Source organism: Lemur catta, chromosome 9 (genome assembly GCF_020740605.2).
Source record: "Lemur catta isolate mLemCat1 chromosome 9, mLemCat1.pri, whole genome shotgun sequence".
In the NCBI taxonomy this organism is placed as follows: Eukaryota; Metazoa; Chordata; class Mammalia; order Primates; family Lemuridae; genus Lemur; species Lemur catta.
This window is the reverse complement of record NC_059136.1, coordinates 15725482-15744054: the sequence shown is the minus strand read 5'-3', so window position 1 is coordinate 15744054 and position 18573 is coordinate 15725482. Positions and strand designations below refer to the sequence as shown.

General features: G+C 46.8%; 1 protein-coding gene across 1 annotated transcript in view; it reads left to right on the top strand.

Annotated features, from left to right (window-relative positions):
• Window positions 1–18573, top strand: part of ADAMTS17 (ADAM metallopeptidase with thrombospondin type 1 motif 17) — a 280726-nt gene that overhangs the window by 124237 nt on the left and 137916 nt on the right. The window contains exon 9 of the mRNA XM_045561079.1: window positions 17078–17218. Coding sequence (XP_045417035.1) covers window positions 17078–17218 — 141 coding nt within the window. The remainder of the gene's footprint in view (window positions 1–17077; window positions 17219–18573) is intronic.

The window sequence follows — 18573 nt, the reverse complement described above, 5'->3', positions numbered from 1 at the left end:
ATGAAGGATGATCTTGTGATGGTACAGTTAGTTCCTTGATTGTGGTGGTGGCTACATGTGTAACACAAAGCTACATGTGTAACAAAATTGCATAGAGCTGTACACATACACACAAAGGGGTGCATGTGTAACTGGGGAATTCGCAACAAGTTCTGTGGATTACATCAATGTCAATATCCTGATTTTGATATTGTGCTGTCATTAGGCAAGATGTTACCATGGGAGGAGGCTGGCTGAAGGGTGAATAGAACCTACCTGTATTGTTCTTTTCAACTTCCTATGAATCTATATAAAGAAAAGAGATAATGCCCAGAGAGTCTTAAAATTTCAGATGTTCAGGCCACACCTCATACCAATTAAATCATGATTTCTACAGGTGAGATTTAGGCATGTGCATTTTTTAAAACTCCTTAGGTGACTCCTACACTCAGCCTAGATTGAGACCTTGTACTCATTCATGTGAGCGGTTGTCATGGCTGTCCTCCTCCCCCTCCTCCTCCTCCTTACAGCAGCACTAACAGCCCTTCCTCTGTGCCATGCACTGTTTAAAGCACTTTGCATCTGTCATCCCATTTCACCATCAGTAATAATCACTATTCTTAATTCACTGCCATCATTAGCCATCCTTTTCCATTGGGGACTATGTGGCCACCAACTGGGGGTTCTGGAAGTGCAGACAGTGCAGAGCTTCCTCATCTTACACGGTGGCACTCACATCACGAGTGAATTTGGCCTTGTGGCCCCGGCAGCAGGGCCTGGATGACACATCCTGGGGCAGGCTGTGATCTGGGGGTCAGTCCCTTATCTTATTTGGGCTGCTGGGCTAATGCATTTCATAATTTCTTGTGCTCTAAAATGAAAAGCTTCAGCTGCCAAAAATAAATGTTTATATGCCTGTGATAAGCATGAATCTGTTGGGGCTGGAGGGTGAGGAAGAGAGGGAAAATGTGTGGAGTCTTGCCAAGAAACAAGCAGGGCTGCCCCATTGCACTCTCCGGGGGCACCATTCATGTAGTGGGAGATGTCACCCCCCGAGCTGGAGTCAGTGCTGATGAGGTATGAGGACGATGGAGAATGAGCTGGTGGACTGAGAACCAAAGGACAAAAGGGGACCAAAGGGTGGAGGTGACCAAGCCACCTAAATTCATCCGGGTTGAGAGTCTCCATCACACCCGCGGACACATTCCCGCACCAGCCCCAACAAGTCAGCTGCTGCTTTGGGCCTCAGTCTCCCTTTATGCAGTAAGGGTTGAAGTGTTGGTTTTATTTTCCTAAAGAATTGGGATTCTCCTGAAGATCCCAAAATGGGGGTGGGAGGCTATGGTATTTGTATTAATAGACTCATGAGCCCTCTGCTGCCTTCTGTTTAGTGAAATCTCGCTGACCTCCCACCTGGACTAAAAGGAAATCCTTTGGCCCTTGGGGGTAGCCAGGGGTAAGGACAGAAGGCTATTTCTTTAACAGCTCATGTTTCAGACCAGTTAGTCTCTGCTCTGTCAAGGTTGCCAAATTTGGCACCAATTTCTCCTGAAACAGAAGTTGAAAGCAGACATTTAAATGCCAATATCAAAATTATATATTTTTTAAAAAGGTACAGGCACCAGGATAGCTTAGTCCCCTTGCTTTTTCTGATTCCTGTTTCACTCCGAAAGTGAAATCAAGTCCTGCCGTAGCTGGATTGCAGGAGGTGGGAGAGGAAGGTGAGTTGGTGGCCGCTGGGCTGGGGTGCTTTGGCCGGGATATGCTGGAACGTGGAAGCTGCTTTGCTGCCTTCTGACTGGGGCAGCACGTTCTGGATACAGGACCAGAACCTGCTGGAAGCACTTTTATTGACACTGGGAGGCTTTTTGTCTGGAACACCTTTTCCTTTTACTTCTCAGATGAGATTTTGTGGGGAGGGCTTCTTTTCCTGTTTTAATGACCCATTATCAACTACAAAGTTGCCGCTAGTAAAAATATCAATTATGGCTTATGCAATGCTTTTGGCATTGCTTGAAACCACATTCCATCCTCTTAACATGATAGCTGCTTTGAGCCAAAATTCAGAGTGGGTTTGAGGACAAGTTGTATACACAATCATTAAGATGGCCAAAAGAATATATTTTTATCCAGCAAATTGAATGCCAGTTAAGCAGTAGTAATTACTGCAAGAAGCTATAATTTATACTAGGGGAAGTGAAGTGTTTTTTTAAAGATAGAAAGTATTGCTTTACAAGAGCCTCAAAAAAAAAAAAAAAAAAGAAAGAAAGAAAGAAAAGAAAAATACCAGTAACAAAACCCCCAAAGATTAAACTGCATAGAAATTTCAGAAGCAAACCCTTGGTGTTAGAAAAACAGTGAGCCTGTATAATACCCGGAATACTTCAGAGGGAGTCACACAAACTAGTTTTTAGAAATCTAACAGTCTTGTGATTATTGATCCTTTACTTTGTTTCTTAGAAAACATTTGGGCCTTGGCCAGGTGCGGTGGCTCACGCCTGTAATCCTAGCACTCTGAGAGGCCGAGGCAGGAGGATCACTGGAGTTCTGGAGTTCAAGACCAGCTTGAGCAAGAGCAAGACCCTGTCTCTATTAAAAATAGAAAAAAATTAGCTGGGTGCAGTGGCATGTGCCTGTAGTCCCAGCTACTCGGGAGGCTGAGGCAGGAGGATCACTTGAGCCCAGGAGTTTGAGGTTGCTGTGAGCTAGGCTGATGCCACTGTATTCTAGCCCAGGAACAGAGCAAGAATGTCTCTCAGGGAAAAAAAAAAAACATTTGGGCCTTGTATTTTGGGTATGTCTAGAATCTGCCAACACTAATGCCCTCTCTAGTCTCACCCCAAAATTAAGAATCTGAGCAGAAATAAAGAATAGTCAGAATTTTGACTTCAAGTAACCAAGAAGTGATTGTCCTAAGTACTGTGTTGCCTGGCTAGAATGTTAGTGAGAATTCTTGCCATTGGTTATCAACTTGGACTTCTTCCCTGGACTCTGTGGGCAAAAGGAGAGAAAGATTAAAGAGGATACAAGAAAGATCTCAAATATGTGAACTTTGTCGAACTGTGAAGAGGGGGCTCGATCAGTACTTGGCAAGAAGGCAGGCTGGGGTCTGTGCCTGGAAGCTGCGTGAAGGCAGGTCTCTCGCAGAGCAGGAGAGCGCTGTGGCGCCGGTCCTGCCTGGTTATTGAAGGACAGCCTGTTTCTAGTGGCGATGTTCTTGGCCCAGGTGGGACACCACGCTCACTGGGAGCCCCTGTAAGCACGGGTGTCTGGCTTCTCCTCCAGAGAGCCTGGTTTGCCCAGTCTGAGGTGGGCCCCAGGTGTTGGTATCTTAAAAGTTTCCCGGGTGATTCCACGTGCAGCCGGGGCTGATGGCCAAGGTGGGACTTACTAGGCCACAGGGTCCTCGCCAGTCGTGGTTCTCAGGTGTGCTGTGGGGACCGGCAGCTTCAGCATCAGTTGGGAACTTAACAGAGGTGTGAATCCCCATCCCTCCTCCCACCCCGACCCCGTACACCAACTGAATCAGAAACCCTGGGGCGGGACCCAGCAATCTGAGTTTTTCCCAAGCCTTCCAGGAGATTCTAACATGCACTGAGGTTTGCGAACCACGGGGCTATGCTGCAGCAGTCGTTCTCAAACTATGCTCAAAGCAGGGAATGTTAGAATCGCCTAGAAGCTCTTAAAAACCCAGAGGCCCAGGCCCTGCCTCAGACCAATGAGATCAGAATATCTGGTGGTGAGAACCAGGCAGCGGTATTTTCTAGGCCTCTCCAGAAGGTTCCACTGTGTAGCCAGGGCTTGGCAGAACTGGAGCCAGGTCCCTCTTGATCTTGAGGTTCTAGAATTTGCCTGTGAAATCTGTCCTATCTCCCTAGTGTTAAGTATCCTGAGGCAGAGGCGTCTCCGTCCCTCTGAGGAGGTGTGGCTGCTTGCCTTTGATGCATCACCTACTCCTCAAGAGGGCCGGCAAGGGTTCCGAGCCGAGGGGATGCTGTCAGACACACCTGAATAACAGCACAGAGACCGTAGTCTCACGGGGGTAAAACCTCTTAAGAGAAATTCTTAGGTACAGGTCTGGCTGTTTTTATTTTGTTCGGTCCATTGGTTCCATCAATTTATGAACAGTTATCAGCCCCTTCTGTGTGGTGAGGACAGGGGTGGGGAGAGGTAAAGAAGAAAGACAAGTCCTGCCTTCTGGGAGACCTTGAGAGGAGGAGGCTGGGTGCGTGGGGGTCCAGGCTTGGAGGGATCCTCTCAGGTGGAGAGGCCCTGGGCCATGCAGGGAGGAAGTGACCTGCAAGCTGGGCCTTGAGCAGGAAAGGGCATGGCGGGGGGTGGGGAGGGGGGGACGCAGGGCGTGAGCAAAGGCACTGTAGCACTAGGATGTGGGAGTCACGGCTCAGGCTTCCCTGACCCATGGCGTGCATTCACAGCCCCCAGGGGGTGGGAGGGAGGAGGACATGTTCTCACCCCACCCCCACTCCAGTCTCCTGGGCGGGGTGGAAAAGGCAGAACCCAAATAATTAGGTCATAAAGCCCCGGATGTGTGGTTTTTAAGGAAAGGAAATGGGGAATGGTTATTAGGAGCAGGAAACAGTCTGTCCTTAGGATGTCTGCTGCCTGGAGCATCCTGTGCCCTTGGATGTCCTTGGGGGGGCTCTTTGAGCTTTGGGAGTAGCAGGTTCTCTCGGCAGCAGCCCCTCCTGCAGGTCAGCTAATCCCCTCTTCTGCAGTGGCCTTCGAAGGGGGAAATGCTAGGGGCTGGTTTGCACTGCCCCTAGGAGAATTGGTGGTAGGGGTCACCTCCGAGGGGGCCTAGGAAGCTAGTAGGGGGGACAGGGGCTCAGTTTTCATCTTACAGCCTTTGTATCCTTTGAATGTATTCCATGTGCTTACTTTAGCTACTCAATAAATTAACGGGTGCGACAAGCCAGGCTTTTTCCCATTGGCTGAGAAAAACCCTCCTGAGAAATCCATCAGTCGCAGTTGTTTGTCGTGGAAAGCTCCTATAAATCTCAACTTCCAATGAATCGAAGTTGCTAAGTCTAGGTGGAATTTAAAATAATTGTGTCCAGTTAAGGGATGTCAGCAGTTAAAAAGGGAAACAAAAATACTCACTGTCCTTTGTTTCTTGGCGGGGAAAAGGCTGATACAAAATCAATTTATCTAGAGCATTTCTTCTAAGTAATCATTTTGAAAAGATGTTGTTTTGAGAGCTGACTGTGAGGTTTACCAAAACAAACCAAATTTGATTCCGAAGTTGGAGGAGGAGCTTTGAATGACTCTTCCGAATGTCAAGGGTCTCCAGTGCCCCCAGGGTTGGCTCCACGGGACAGAGGTGTGGTTGTTTCAGGCTGGCCCAGGAAAAGCTCCCGGCTGCTCCCCCAGCACCTGTTCTCCCAGAAGTCCTGTCCAAGCCCTCTTGCTAGCAAGTCCCAGTGCCCGAAGAGCAGAGGTTGAGCCCCTCTGGGGCCCCCAGCCACCTCTAACTACAAGAAACACTTTCCTGCTGGTTTGAAGCATCCCGTGATAGACACATGCAGGTCACGGTGTCCTGAGGGCTCCCTGCCAGCCGCCTAGCCTCTAAGATAGCCTCTCCTGCATGGGTTAGCGGATACCAGTCCTTGCTGTCCTGCGGCTGTGGGGGCAGGTTTCATCCCCAAAGGGCTTGGGCCATGCATGGGCTGCCCAGGCTGAAATTATGCTTGACCATTTAGCAGCTATTCGACTTTGGACAAGCTTCTCAACTTCTCTCAAAAGGAAAACTGAAGTGGGATCACAGCAGTGAATCAGAGAGGTAATATGCGTGACAGGTAGCATCTGGCACGCTGAAAACAGTTCTCTCTGCTTTCCCAGGTACTCCCCACACCACGGGCACGAGGACCCCATGGTAGAGCATTTCCTGTCTCTGTGCTCTCAATGTTATTTCTGCTCTCAGAATCCCATTCAGCATCTTTGTTGAGGGAGGGCCCCATCTTTGATTGTATCTTAGATGCGTGACCCATGGGTGCACAGTGCGTGTTAGCACTGTGCCTGGCATGCGACAGGCCATGGAATCCGTGTTGGTGGAGGAAAGAGAATGAATGGAAAGGACTGGGGTGTCTGTTCGGTCCCTGAAAATGCCTTGGGTTTGCCCAGGCTCGGACCAGGAGTGCATGAACCCCTGCCCCTAAGGGAATGTGGTACACAAAGCCTGCCGCGGTGATACCAGCATCATTTTTGCTCTCCCACCCTTGCCCTGTCAGCCACCACAATGCCTGACACACCTACTGTCATAATCATGCCCCAGGCAGATGTGTTGAGGTGGATAACGTTAAAATGCAAAGTGCTTTGGGGGCAAGCAGAGGTCCCTCTCACTCAGGGAGCTCCGTGAGTGGTAGGAGAAGGCAGGTAACCTGGGTGCAGGACGCGGGGAAAGAAAGTATCACAACTTCCTCTCCCCCTCTGCGTCACCTCCACGGAGCTTGGACTGTGCAGACCCCAGTGGCTGCATTGAGTGGGGAGACTGACCTTGACCTTCTCATGTGCTCTCCTCTGTAGCACCGCACAGGAAACAGACACTTAAGACTTGGCATGCCTGCAATTTCCCTAAAACTGAGAAATTGCTCTCCACTTACACATAATTTTTGCCATGCAGCCGGTTCCCGCTTGACATCTGCCGTGTGGGCCGTATTAGCCTGGGGTTTCCACCTCCGCGAGGTTTTAGCCGCCTTTCCGTTTCCTGCTCAATTCCAGTCCTGGGCCGGCAGCGCCGGCAGACGAATCGCTGTCTAGGCTCAGAAGCGGCAAGCGTGTTCCCCTCGCTCTCACCGGATCTCGCCGTGTCCTTCGCCAGTGTAAGCTCTGTGGTGCCGGCGGTGCCGCACTCTGACGGTCTTTCCTTGGCAGAGCCTTGGGAGCACATTTCTCTAAGGAGAAACGCCTTGTGCTCTTCACCACCACTGCGTGCTTGCTTACTAAGCCTGTGCAATGGTCTCAGAGTCGCCCTTGAACCAAAGTCCTGCGTTGGTTCCCCCTGCCGTCCGCAGAGCACCCTCGGCAGACCGGGAGGGGTGAGTGGAGCCACGAGCTCAGACCCCCTCGTGCCATCTGCCCCTGCGACCTTCGAACCCTCCCTGTACCCCACGTCTGCCTCTAACAGATGGTCAGGCCTGAAGAAAGGCCCAACATGCAGCTTGGGGGGCAGGGGGCACACCGGTGCCTTGCTGGTGCTGCGGTGTCTGGAACCGGAGGGTGTCCACCCGGGTTCCCCAAGTTCTGGACATCAGCAGCTCACATGAGGCCTTTGCTGGAAGCACTTCTGCCTCCTGGGCCAGAGGGGACCTCAGAAGGGAGGACAGCACAGGGACCCGGTGACACTAATTGCGTCAGTGGTTAGTTTTAGAAGAGCTCAGTGCTTTTCTGAAGTCATCTTCTGAAGTAAAAATTTTGTTTCCTCAACAAATTATCTTCCTGTAACAAAGCTGAGCCTCACAGAACTTTTTAGCGTTAGAATTATCTCGCTCGTTCTGTCTCATTAAATCTCACCATTCACTCCTTCAGCTGGTGAAGGCACAGATCTTAGCCCTTCTTTGACGAAATTTATTTGAAACTGAGAACGTCCCAGATTTAATTGCATGTAAGTGGCATTCACGAGAAGGCGTGCCAGGAATCTCTCTTGCTGTTGGAGGTGTCTGTGCCCCAGACATCCTGTCATTGTCTAAAGAACACCCTGCAGGCTGGCATTCTTTCCTCGGATGCTATGCAAAGACTTTCAGATCTTCAGATTCTTCACTTCTAAGAAATCCAGCCTGGCTCAGGATTTGGAGGGTTTTTATAGATGCTACCATCAGCACAGCCATTTTGGAGGATAAAATGGGTATAAATTAGGGTCCTACAAAGAGTGAGTGTGAGATAATATGCAAACGTCTCCCTTTTCTGGCTTCTGATGCCTGCACTTGGCCACTAACGGTTCCCCACATGTGTCATCGGGTTGTCTTATTTCTCCAAGTATCTGTAAGTAATTCGGGGACCCTGATATACTGCTACACCAGTGCGCTGACATCCACGTTCCTAGCGCAGTGGCAGCACTCAAGTTAGCCAGATCAAATTATCACCCGCACCTGTGTGGCCCAGCGTGCTTGCGATTAGCCACATGTGGCTATTTAAATTTCTCTTAATTAAATTGTGATGAGATCAGGATTTTAGTTCCTCGGTCAGACTAGCACTTTTCAAGCACTCAGTAGCCACATGTGGCCAGTATCAAACAGCACAGATGGAGACTTTTCTGTCATCACAGGGCATTTATCAGACAGCGCTGGCCGGGACTGTGTTCCAGTGGCCTGCTGACTTGTCTGTGATCCCCGCCAGACTGGGGGCCTCCTGCAGGGCCTGTGTGTGTCACTCCCTGCTGTGCACCTGGTGCCCTGCAAAATGCCTGGTACAAAAAGGTGCTCGGTCTACTGTTCTTGAACGAATGAATAGCAGCTATACCTTAAATTGCGCTTAGCCTTCTAGATGAAAAATCATGAAATTATTCCATGCTGAGCTGGAAAAACTTTTAATAGTCACCTCACCTGTTTCAAGCCCCTCACCTCTCAGCTACGAAAATGGAGGCCCCAGAGGTTAGGATCCTTCTTTAACATCCCCATGTTTGAACAGATCTTTAACATTAACTTTGACCTCTTTCTTTTTAGACCCTCACTCTGTGGCAGCAAGGAAGATCTTTTAAAATGATTATTTGAAAGAAAGTTTCCTTAAGCTGATCGAGTTTGCCTACCTATGAGTAATCTAGAGCAAATGTATTCAGTGTACAAATAGTAGCATTTCCATTCAGTTTGGGAACAGGGTAAAGGTGACCACATTGTAACGAGTATTTAATATTGTTAGAAGTCCTATCCAATTTTATAAGGCAAGAAATAGGATATAGATATAGAAAGAGAAGAGGTAAAGTGACCATTGTAGATTATAAGAGAACTATTAGACAAACTATTTGAACCAGTAAGTGTTCATCATGGTGTTGGGTTGTAAGGCAAACATACAAGAATCTGTGGTTTTCCTGTGTATAAGGAATAATCAACTATAGAAAAATAAAAAGCATATCTCATTCACAGCATCAACCAAAGGTATGGAATACCCAGGAAAGATGCTAATAAGAAATGTAAGACCTTCATGATGCAAATTAAAAAACTTTGCCAACAGTCATGCAAGAAAGCCTGAAAAAATGAAGAGGTGCCCTATGTCCCAGCATGGCAGAACGCAAAATTTTAGTGATTGCATTCCCCTCCAAATTAATGTGTTCGGTGTAATGCCAAATTAGAATGACTTTTTATAGAATTTGATGGATCAAAATCATATGGAAGAATAAAGTTCTTAAAATACCTGAGATAATTCTAGGGGGAAAAAAAAGACTAAAAAGAGGAAGGAAAGAAAATTATTAGCTCTTTACTTCCACTCACTCTGCTTGTCCTAAGGGGCAGAGATTTTTCTTACCACCCTATAGCATTTCATCTGAATAAGCATGGTTCCTTCTAAAATAGTCACGTTGGGAGGCTGTATCCTTGTTCCACCCTTATAGCCATCATCCTAAACATCTTCAGAATTTCTAACTGGAATCAGCTTCAGCACCACCCCCACCCCCAATGGAATGTTTTCCCAGGGCAGAAATCAACATAACTTTATGGATTTTTTTTCCTGTAAAATTTTTCAAACATTATTTGACTCCAAGTCCATTCAAGTGATATAGCGTGTTTGCATCGGCTCTAGATGCACTTGCTGAGTGCTCTCAGCAGTGGGGACATTGTGGGATGGAGGATGTGAACAACCCAAGGAGGTGCCAGTCAATTGGGAACCTGTGTCATTGTGTGTATTCATGTTGGGGACCATCGTTTTGTGAAGTCATGCCATGCAAATGAGGCAGTGGGAGGAGGCACAGCGTGGGTAGCCTGTGCTGTGTGCTGGGGGCAGGGGTGTCATACGGACCTAGATGTTCATATGCTGCTTTCCTTTCACAGCCATTGACTGAGCCCTGCCACATGCCCAGCTGTGCCCTAAGAGCTGCTGGAGCAGAGAAGGGTGAGACCAGCTCACTCTGTAAGAACTGTCTTTATCATGGGGGAGCAGGACCAGAGGGGCAGGAGCTGGAGAGCCCGTAGGAACTATTTGGGCCAGAAAACGGCATTTCTCAGAGATGGAGAGAGCTTCAGCCCTGGAGGCCTATGTTCCTTGAGCCGTTACCAGTGTGCAGACTGCCACCTGCACACTGAACCAAGCAAGATGTGGCTTGCATTTGAGTGACACATGTTATAGACCAGTGGGTCATCAATGATTGTGCTTTAGAGGTGTCCCAAGGCCATCTGCAGTCCTGCATGGGGTGCCTGCCTACTGGGGACAGTGGGCCTCTATGACTTCCATGAAGGTCTCTCCAGGGGCCTCATGCTTACAGTCCCGGGGCTACATCTGCTACAGCAGGGATGTTCTGTTCCATTAGCTCATTGGAGGAAAAATGGAATATAGAGGCTTTGAAGTGGGCTAGGAACTTTTCAGTTCCCCGCCAGCCTCCCTCCCCTACAGTATAACATCTCGCCACTTCCCTCCTTAACCTGCAGCTCTCTGAGGACACCTGAGTTTGCAAGTTGGGGTGGGTGGTGCTGCAGCCTGTCTTCACTCCAGCAAAGGTGTGTGCCTAGAAGGAGTGAGGACATTGTCTCTGCTGTACCCACTACTTGCCAGGTACTTTGGTGACTGTTTTCCCATGTGACCCTCACCGCTATTTCTTTAGAATGTAAACTCCATGGGGCCAGTGTCTAGAACAGCATCTGGCACGTAGACAGCATTCAACAAATATTCGTTAAATGAATGAATGACCTTGAGTATTACCATCCCTGTTCAGTCACAGATGAGGAAACTGAGTTTATATCATCCTCACCGGCAGTTGACATATTTTCATCAAAACCGTCGTAAGACTGGAGGCCAGCTGGGCCGTGGGGCTGGCTGCCGTGTGTGCACCGTCCACGCGTCACAGAGAGCTGTGCTGAAAGGGGCAGACCGAGCAGCCGGGCTGGTACCTGCTGCGGTCAGTGTGGCCAGAAGCGTGGCTTCAGAGAAAGCAAGCCGGCAGGGAGTGCAGCTTCTAGCCCGCTGGGTGACTTATGTAAATCTCTCCAGTTGTTCAGCCGTGAAGGTGCACGTCCAGAGCAGGGGAAACGGGGACTGCCCCTGTCCTTGTGTTATCGGGAGGCTGCGAAGACACAGTGGTGACATAAATGAAAATGCTTAGGCAAAATGGTAATGGCCCGATGGTGCTGCATCTCGTACAGAGTGATGGTCTAAAATATGGGTGAGAGGTGAAAATAAGGTGGTCAAAATTATTGCTGAAGATCACTTAGGAAGGTTCCAAATCGGATAGCTGACACCCTGTTTAAGTCTCTCATGCCCAGTCTTCCTGCCACTGTTGGAACCAGCAGCCATTTCCTAGAGCATCAAATTAAATTTTAAGCTCAAATGTCAAGACTCCACGCTTCATGCCCATGTTGTATGAAAATGTGTGCCCACAGGACTACAGAAGTAGGGCGCGGGCCAGCCCCCCAGTTCCCCGGGGGAAAGGCAGTGTTCACAGGAGCTTGGGCTCTTCCCCCCACCCCAGCCGTTCATCGCACACACCCAGCCGAGACCACCTTGCGGTAAGGCTGGACCTGACTTGTGTACCTGACATCAAAGTCCCAGAGCTTCCAAGAGACAGGTCGGCTCAGAGCCGAGGAAAGCTGAAGCTCCCCCAGTGGCTGGTGTACGGAGTCCAAGGCACCTGCCCATCTCTGTGGCCTCCAAGGTTCGGGGTGAGGCCAGGAGGGGCTGTGCGGGGCGGGGATTCTCTCAGATCTCCCTGCATGGGGCACTTTGGATTTCCCGATGCAAATGCAGAAGCTGCGTGTTATTGTAAGGCAAAGTCAACTCAAGGCCATTAAACGATGACTGTGCTGATAAACCTGGGCCACGTGTGACACAGGCCCATCTGTGCCCTCAATCCCACGGTCACTTGCAGTTAAAATGACTGTGCGTACTTAACGCTACACATTTTTGTTAAATATAACGTTGCCAGAAATAATAACTGCCCTGGGACATAAACTTAAAATAACATGGGTTTTCCAGTCAAGTAATCTTTAATTTAAACTAAAAATAGCCTAAACACTAGTTTACATGAACCTCAAGTATTGAGACTCCCAGTCTAGGGCCAGTGCTTCGGACTGTAAATTTACGAGGCACTTAGTTAGCACTTGAGCACTTTAAACCAGATCGGGCGTGATCTGCTCTAGAGACAGATCCAGAAACCAAGGAGCCCGCTCGGCTGATCTTGCAGACTGGAGCGTTTGCAGGGAAGTCCAGCTCTCACGCTAACCCAGCACCACGTGCTGGTCGCTCAGCTCCCTGTGAGGAACGTGGGGCTGTCCACAGCACAGTCAGCTTTTCTGAGCACTTTTGCAACCATTCTATGTGTCTCCTGAAAGACCAGGTTCTCTGGCCAGGAGTGTCTGGCAGGGTCGGGGGAAGGAGCCTCTTTCATTTTGTAATCGATTTGAACACCAGAGAAAACCTGGAAGCAGTCCCAAGTCTAACATTCCTCCGTATGTGGTGAGACCAAGAAGCTTCCAGGGCTTGGATCTCCTCCGATTGTGGTTTTCCAATCAACATCCTTATTGTTTGAAAAACCCATCTGCTGGCTGTGTAAGAGATCCTAGCCAGGGAGGATGGGAGGCGGCTGTCAAAGGCAAAGATAGAACAATCGATTTGTGCGTTGAGCCTTCAAAGGACTGTGAGATTCTTTGGGTTTGAAAAGGTCTCACCGCCTGAGGTGGCAGATGCCTCTGATCCCAGGCAAATTGTTGGTAGTGGGGAAAGAAGTTTTAGAGAATTCCTGAAGGGAGCATTGAGGTCCTCTTAAGAGACTTGCACATTTCTGAAAATGAGACGCTGTGGTATCTATTTGGTGAATGTGCAGATTTTATAACGTTTGTTATGTTTTTAACACTGCATCTAGTGAGACCCTCTTTACTTTGGGCTGTACCACAAGAAATGGGTTTTCTATGTTGGAGAATTTGAGAGATGGGTGACCCGAGGGCAAATGGAGGCCCTGTTTAAGTTCCCAGATGATTTTCCCGAGGATCCAGCTCAGGATCCCAGAACCTTGGCTTCCTGAAATCATGAGTGTTCCTTAAAGAGACAAAACCTTTCCTCCTTTTAGGCCGATGCTCCTAAGTGTATCACATCACTGATATAACCAAGGCTTGAATTTGCTTCATTCTTCAAAGGGCAAGACCACATTCAAAATACAGACCCTGGTCTGTGATTCAGATTAGGACACCAGGGTCTATGGGTTGTGACCTTCATGACGGGACATCCCTTAATGCTGAATAAGGACCACACCTGCCAAGGCTGGAGACAGAGCAGTTTGACATGGTCCACATGCGATGGCTACACTTTATCATTACCATATGGAAGCTGAAGCCGTTTTTTTCATGAGACATTTTATTTCTGTAACCTCTATACATTTAGCAGAATTCATTGAAATCCATGAAAATTTTCAGAAGAACTACCTATTTAAAAAATCTATCACCAGTTTTATATAAAGATATAAAGTCAAACCCCTAAATAAAATTTAAGGTAGTCAACTTTTGATGTCCTTTGCTAAATGTGCTTGAAAAGCCAGTCAGTTCCTTCAGAAGTTAACAAGAAATAGAGGCAGGGGGCGGGAGGGAGGAAAGAGGTAGAAAAAATAAAACTCTGATTTTATTTAACGTAATGTTCTCAGGTTCCTCCATGTTGTCACATATTGCAGAATTTCCTTTTTTAAGGCTGAATACTATTCCATTGTATGTATATAATGCATTTTATTTATCCATTGTCAGTGGAGATTTAGGTTCTTGGCTATTGTGAATAATGCTGCAATGAACGTGGGAGTGCTAATATTTCTTCAAGATACTGATTTCGCTTATTTTGCATAAATACCTGGAAGTGGGATTGCTGGATCATATGGTATTTCTATTTTTAATTTTTTGAGGAACCTCCATACTATTTTTCCATAGCAGCCACACTATTTTGCATTCCTACCAACAGGATACAGGGGTTCTAATTTCTCTACATCCTTGCAGACACTTATCATCTTTTGTGTTTTTTATAATAAATATCATGAGAGGTATTAGGTGTTATCTCGTTGTGGTTTTGATTTGTATTTCCCTGATGATTAGTGATATTGGGCACCTTTTTATGTTCCTGCTGTCCATTCGTATGTCTTCTTTGGAGAAATGTCTATTCAAGTCTTTGGCCCATTTTTTAATCGAGTTATTAGTTTTTTTGCCATTGAGTTGTAGGAGTTCCTTATATATTTTGGAAATTAACCCCTTACATTACACTAAATGAAATAAGCCAATCATAGAAGGAAAAATACTACATGATTCCACTTATATGAGGTATCTAAAATAGTCAAATTCATAGACTCAAAGAGACTGGCAGTTGCCAGGGGCAAGGGGGAGGGGAAGTGTAGAGTTGCTAATCAGTGGGCATCAAATTTCAGTTAAGCAAGATGAATAAGTTCTCGACATCTGCTGTAAAACATTGTAACTATAGTCAACAACACTGGACTGTATAGTTAAAAATTTAAGAGGGTAGATCTCACATTAAGTGTTCTTACCACCATAAAGTTAAAAAAAATAAAGCAACCCTCAAAAAAATAAATAATTCATACTGAGGGTAAAAGTAAAAGGAACATATTTTGTGTGCTAAGGATGAATGTATTTAAACAAAGATCTTTTTATTTGTAACAATTTTTTAAAAAGCTGAATCGAAATTGCTTTACCATGTACTTGTATATAAACATTTTCTGTTGCCCATCCCTCCAAAAAAGTAAAAAGCTGAGTAATTGCATTAAAAATAGGACTGACTTTATTCAGCAAAGTGAACCTTGAGAATCTATCTAAATTATTCTCATTGACCAACATTTATCTGATAATTTGGGGGCTCTTCTGTGACCCTAATTGGATGGATACGTGACATCTAGGCAGCAGGAGATAGACTCTAACTAGAAATGGTTTTCACTATTCTGCCATGCAATCTGCCATTGCACTAGATCAACACTCTTGTCATGGGTATGATTTCTGCAGGTTTTTTTTTGGCACTTTCTTCAGTATTGTACAGATAATCAGTTTGAAAAATATTTACCAAGGACTTGCTTTGTGCCAGTTACGGCTAGAGAAGGTGCCCTGAGGGACTCTGGTGAGTTGGAAGAGCCTGTAGAATCTCTCTTTTCTGATATGATAGTAGTTGGCCAATTAACAAAAAAAATTGGTTCAAGTAGACAAACATTAAGAAATTATACTTAGGTGCTTTAAACATTTTGTTTTAACTTAAGCTATGAAAATAATAGTTTTTTCACTTAGGTGCTTTAAACATTTTGTTTTAACTTAAGCTAGGAAAGTTATAGTTTTTCCACCAATTTTGTGATGGAGAGGGGAAGCCTTCTCTTGGAGGGCAACTGTCTGCCAGCTGGACTTCCACATCACCTTCCTCACACCAAGCATACCTGCAGTGAGAGTTTGAATCCAATTTCTTGTATATATATGTGCATGTGTATATGGACAGGAACATAAAAGACTCTCACGAAACAGCCTGGGAGCAGATTTGTATGATTTATTCCTCATCTTACAGTTGTCTTGCCCACACCTAATTTGATAACCATCTATTTTAGCTGCTAGCTAAATCAGTCTGCATGAAAACAACAACTTTGCTGTGTCCTCTTATTTTATTGGTTAACCCAATATGTAACCACACATATGAATTGAAATAACATGTACCCCTGACGTCAGTAGGTTGAGAATAAATACTCTTGACCCTTGGTGAGCATGTCCTCCCCCACCGATGGGAGCAGACACGTGTGGGTGATCAGAGAGCGCCCTGTTAGCCCAAAGATCCAGGATGCACAAGTGTTGGGCTGTGTGTCTTTCAAAGGATGAGGATGGCTTTGGATGATCCCATTCTGCGTGGGGGTTGGCCAAGGGAAGATCTCTGGAGGCAAGCACACGGGGGTGGCCTGCAGGGCGTGTAGAGGAGAAGACAGGGTGGGCCTCTGTTGGAGAGACACCAGCATTAAGCAGCAAGCGGGGGAGCTGATGAAAGATGCTCAGGGACGTATGAGGCAAACTAGGAAAAGGTGGCTCCAGGGAAGCATTTAGAACCTCTCTCCATAATTCCCTCCATCTGTGTTCATCTCTTCTCCCAGGCTGGCAGGGATCCGAGGTCAGGGATGGCATCTTGTGCGCCGTTGTATCTTCTCCTTTTGGTCCATTACCTGGCATGTGGGAAATAAATATTTTTGAATGAATTAAAGTGCATGTATTTTTTTCCACTGGTATTGTTGACAAGGAACAGATATCTTTATGCATGTTAGGTTTCTCATATGGAAATCACAGGTCAGCAAACTGGGCCATCAGATCTTCTGCATGTCACCTTACCCCGCTGAGGGTATGTGTGTGAACCGAGATCACTGCTCAGTTCACCGTGTGTGGCCAGCCACGCATGCCTAGGCAGGTATCCTGGCGTCTCTCTGGGGCAGTGGGGTGGGGAAGACGACAGGTATTATCATGTTGGACCCAGGTATGGTGATGTGAAAAATAGAAAAGCCACAATTTTTCACTAGTTCGAAGACTTGAATCCAGGGCATTCTAAAAGTCTTGGATAATTCTCAGTGGCCTTTAACACACTCGTCTCTAAGGAACAAAAATACTTAGACCATTAACACTGGGGTATTTAGTGTGAAAAAGCAAGTCTAATCATCAGAAGCTTGGAGTTTAAGAACTATAATGTCACAGTTGATTATCACAGTTAAGATCATTGTTCATTTATTATTTAGTGAATGTTATTAGTGTCTATGATTTGCCCAGTTGATCTTCATTCACTCGGTAAGCAACTCCTCACCCTGTCCATTCCTCCACGCACTCATGACTGTGGATCTGCTCTATGAGGACTGGTGTCACCCCATGTCACCTTCTGTATTTAAGACTTGATTTAAGTTAGTGTGATACACTAGCCCCTGGAGCCTAAGTGTCCCTCTCTCCTTCTCTTCGGACAGCTTGGGGATGAACCACGATGATGACCATTCGTCCTGTGCCGGCAGGTCCCACATCATGTCGGGAGAGTGGGTGAAAGGCCGGAACCCCAGTGACCTCTCTTGGTCCTCCTGTAGTCGAGACGATCTTGAAAACTTCCTCAAGTAGGTCCTTGAATCATTCTGTAAAATGGGTACAAGAGAAAGTACTTCCAAAAGCCAGAATTAAGGGTGAGGAGGAGAAATGAATCTCCTTCCAAATTCTCAGCTGGCCTGAAGACGTGGTAGGATGGAGTCTCCTGTCACTGGCAAGAACGTCCTCCCCCGTGTGCATCTGGTACGATGTCCTGCTGCCCTTGAGGGGGAGGGACCCTGCCAGGGAGGTGGGGAAGGAGTGTGTCTGTCTCACTGCTACCTTCTTCCCACGAGGCATCTACACCATTCCAGTCTCAGGTTTCTGTGTCAGAATTGACCATCTGGTCGCATAGCTTTGTCAAACAGAGTCTGTACCAGGGACAGTGCAGATCCAGACCTCAGAGCTGTGCAGAGTTGATGTACAGACCCTGATCACTCCTTAGTGGTGACGCTACGTCCACCTTGTGGAGATGGCAGCGAGCCGCCGAGTCTCACCTGCACCTGAGCTTTGCAGTCCAATAACACATTTGAGTGCCCCGTGAATTTGGGGTGAAGTGGGAAAGGCATCATTCTAGGTCTTCTTTCCTGAGGTTTCCTATTGGGGAAATCATTTCAGTGGGTTAAAAATGAACTCATTTCTTTTAATGTAGTGTACCTCCCACTGAGGATTTGCTATCACTGAATCCTAATAAATTATTGTAAGCCCCCTGCCATTATTTCACTTTACCCAGGAGGGTCACCACGGCATGACAAGGCATTTTCATTTGTTCACATACACTGTGCAGGTCCCACTGACAACAGGCAGTGTATGTCTGAACCCGGGAAAGGTGGACCAGCGTCCTCTGCATGTACTTGCATGTATGCAACTCTTCCCGTCAAAAATGTTGGCAAATAGCTGGATTTTCTTTCTACAGCCGTCTGCCTTGTTTTAGGAATTAAAAAATAAAAGTGTTTAGGTAGATAACCTCCTAACAGAGCCCCATCCTCACAGTCCCCAGTTCAGTGTTTTGGAGATATACCTCTTGTTGTAAATTAACATTCCCATCCTGGTTGAAATTCTGGACTCCCTGGCAGACGTGTCACCACCTTGCAGTGGTGGCAGCGGGTGCAGTCAGGTGAGACACCAAGTCCAATGAGTCTGCTGAGGTCCAACAAGAACTCAAAGAGAATCTGTGGAGGTGCAATGAGCACTTTGATTTCATTTAAAATAAAACAAAACAACCCTAACTTGTCCTTTATTCCTAATAACTTTTGCTCAAAGCTGTATTCTAAGAAAATGTCATAGTAATCTGTTTCAAAAGGTTTTTCATCAAAGAAAGCTTTCAGACCCCCCAAGAAAAGTCCACGAGTCTCACAGGTGTTGTTCCCAGGCCCCTCCCGGTCGC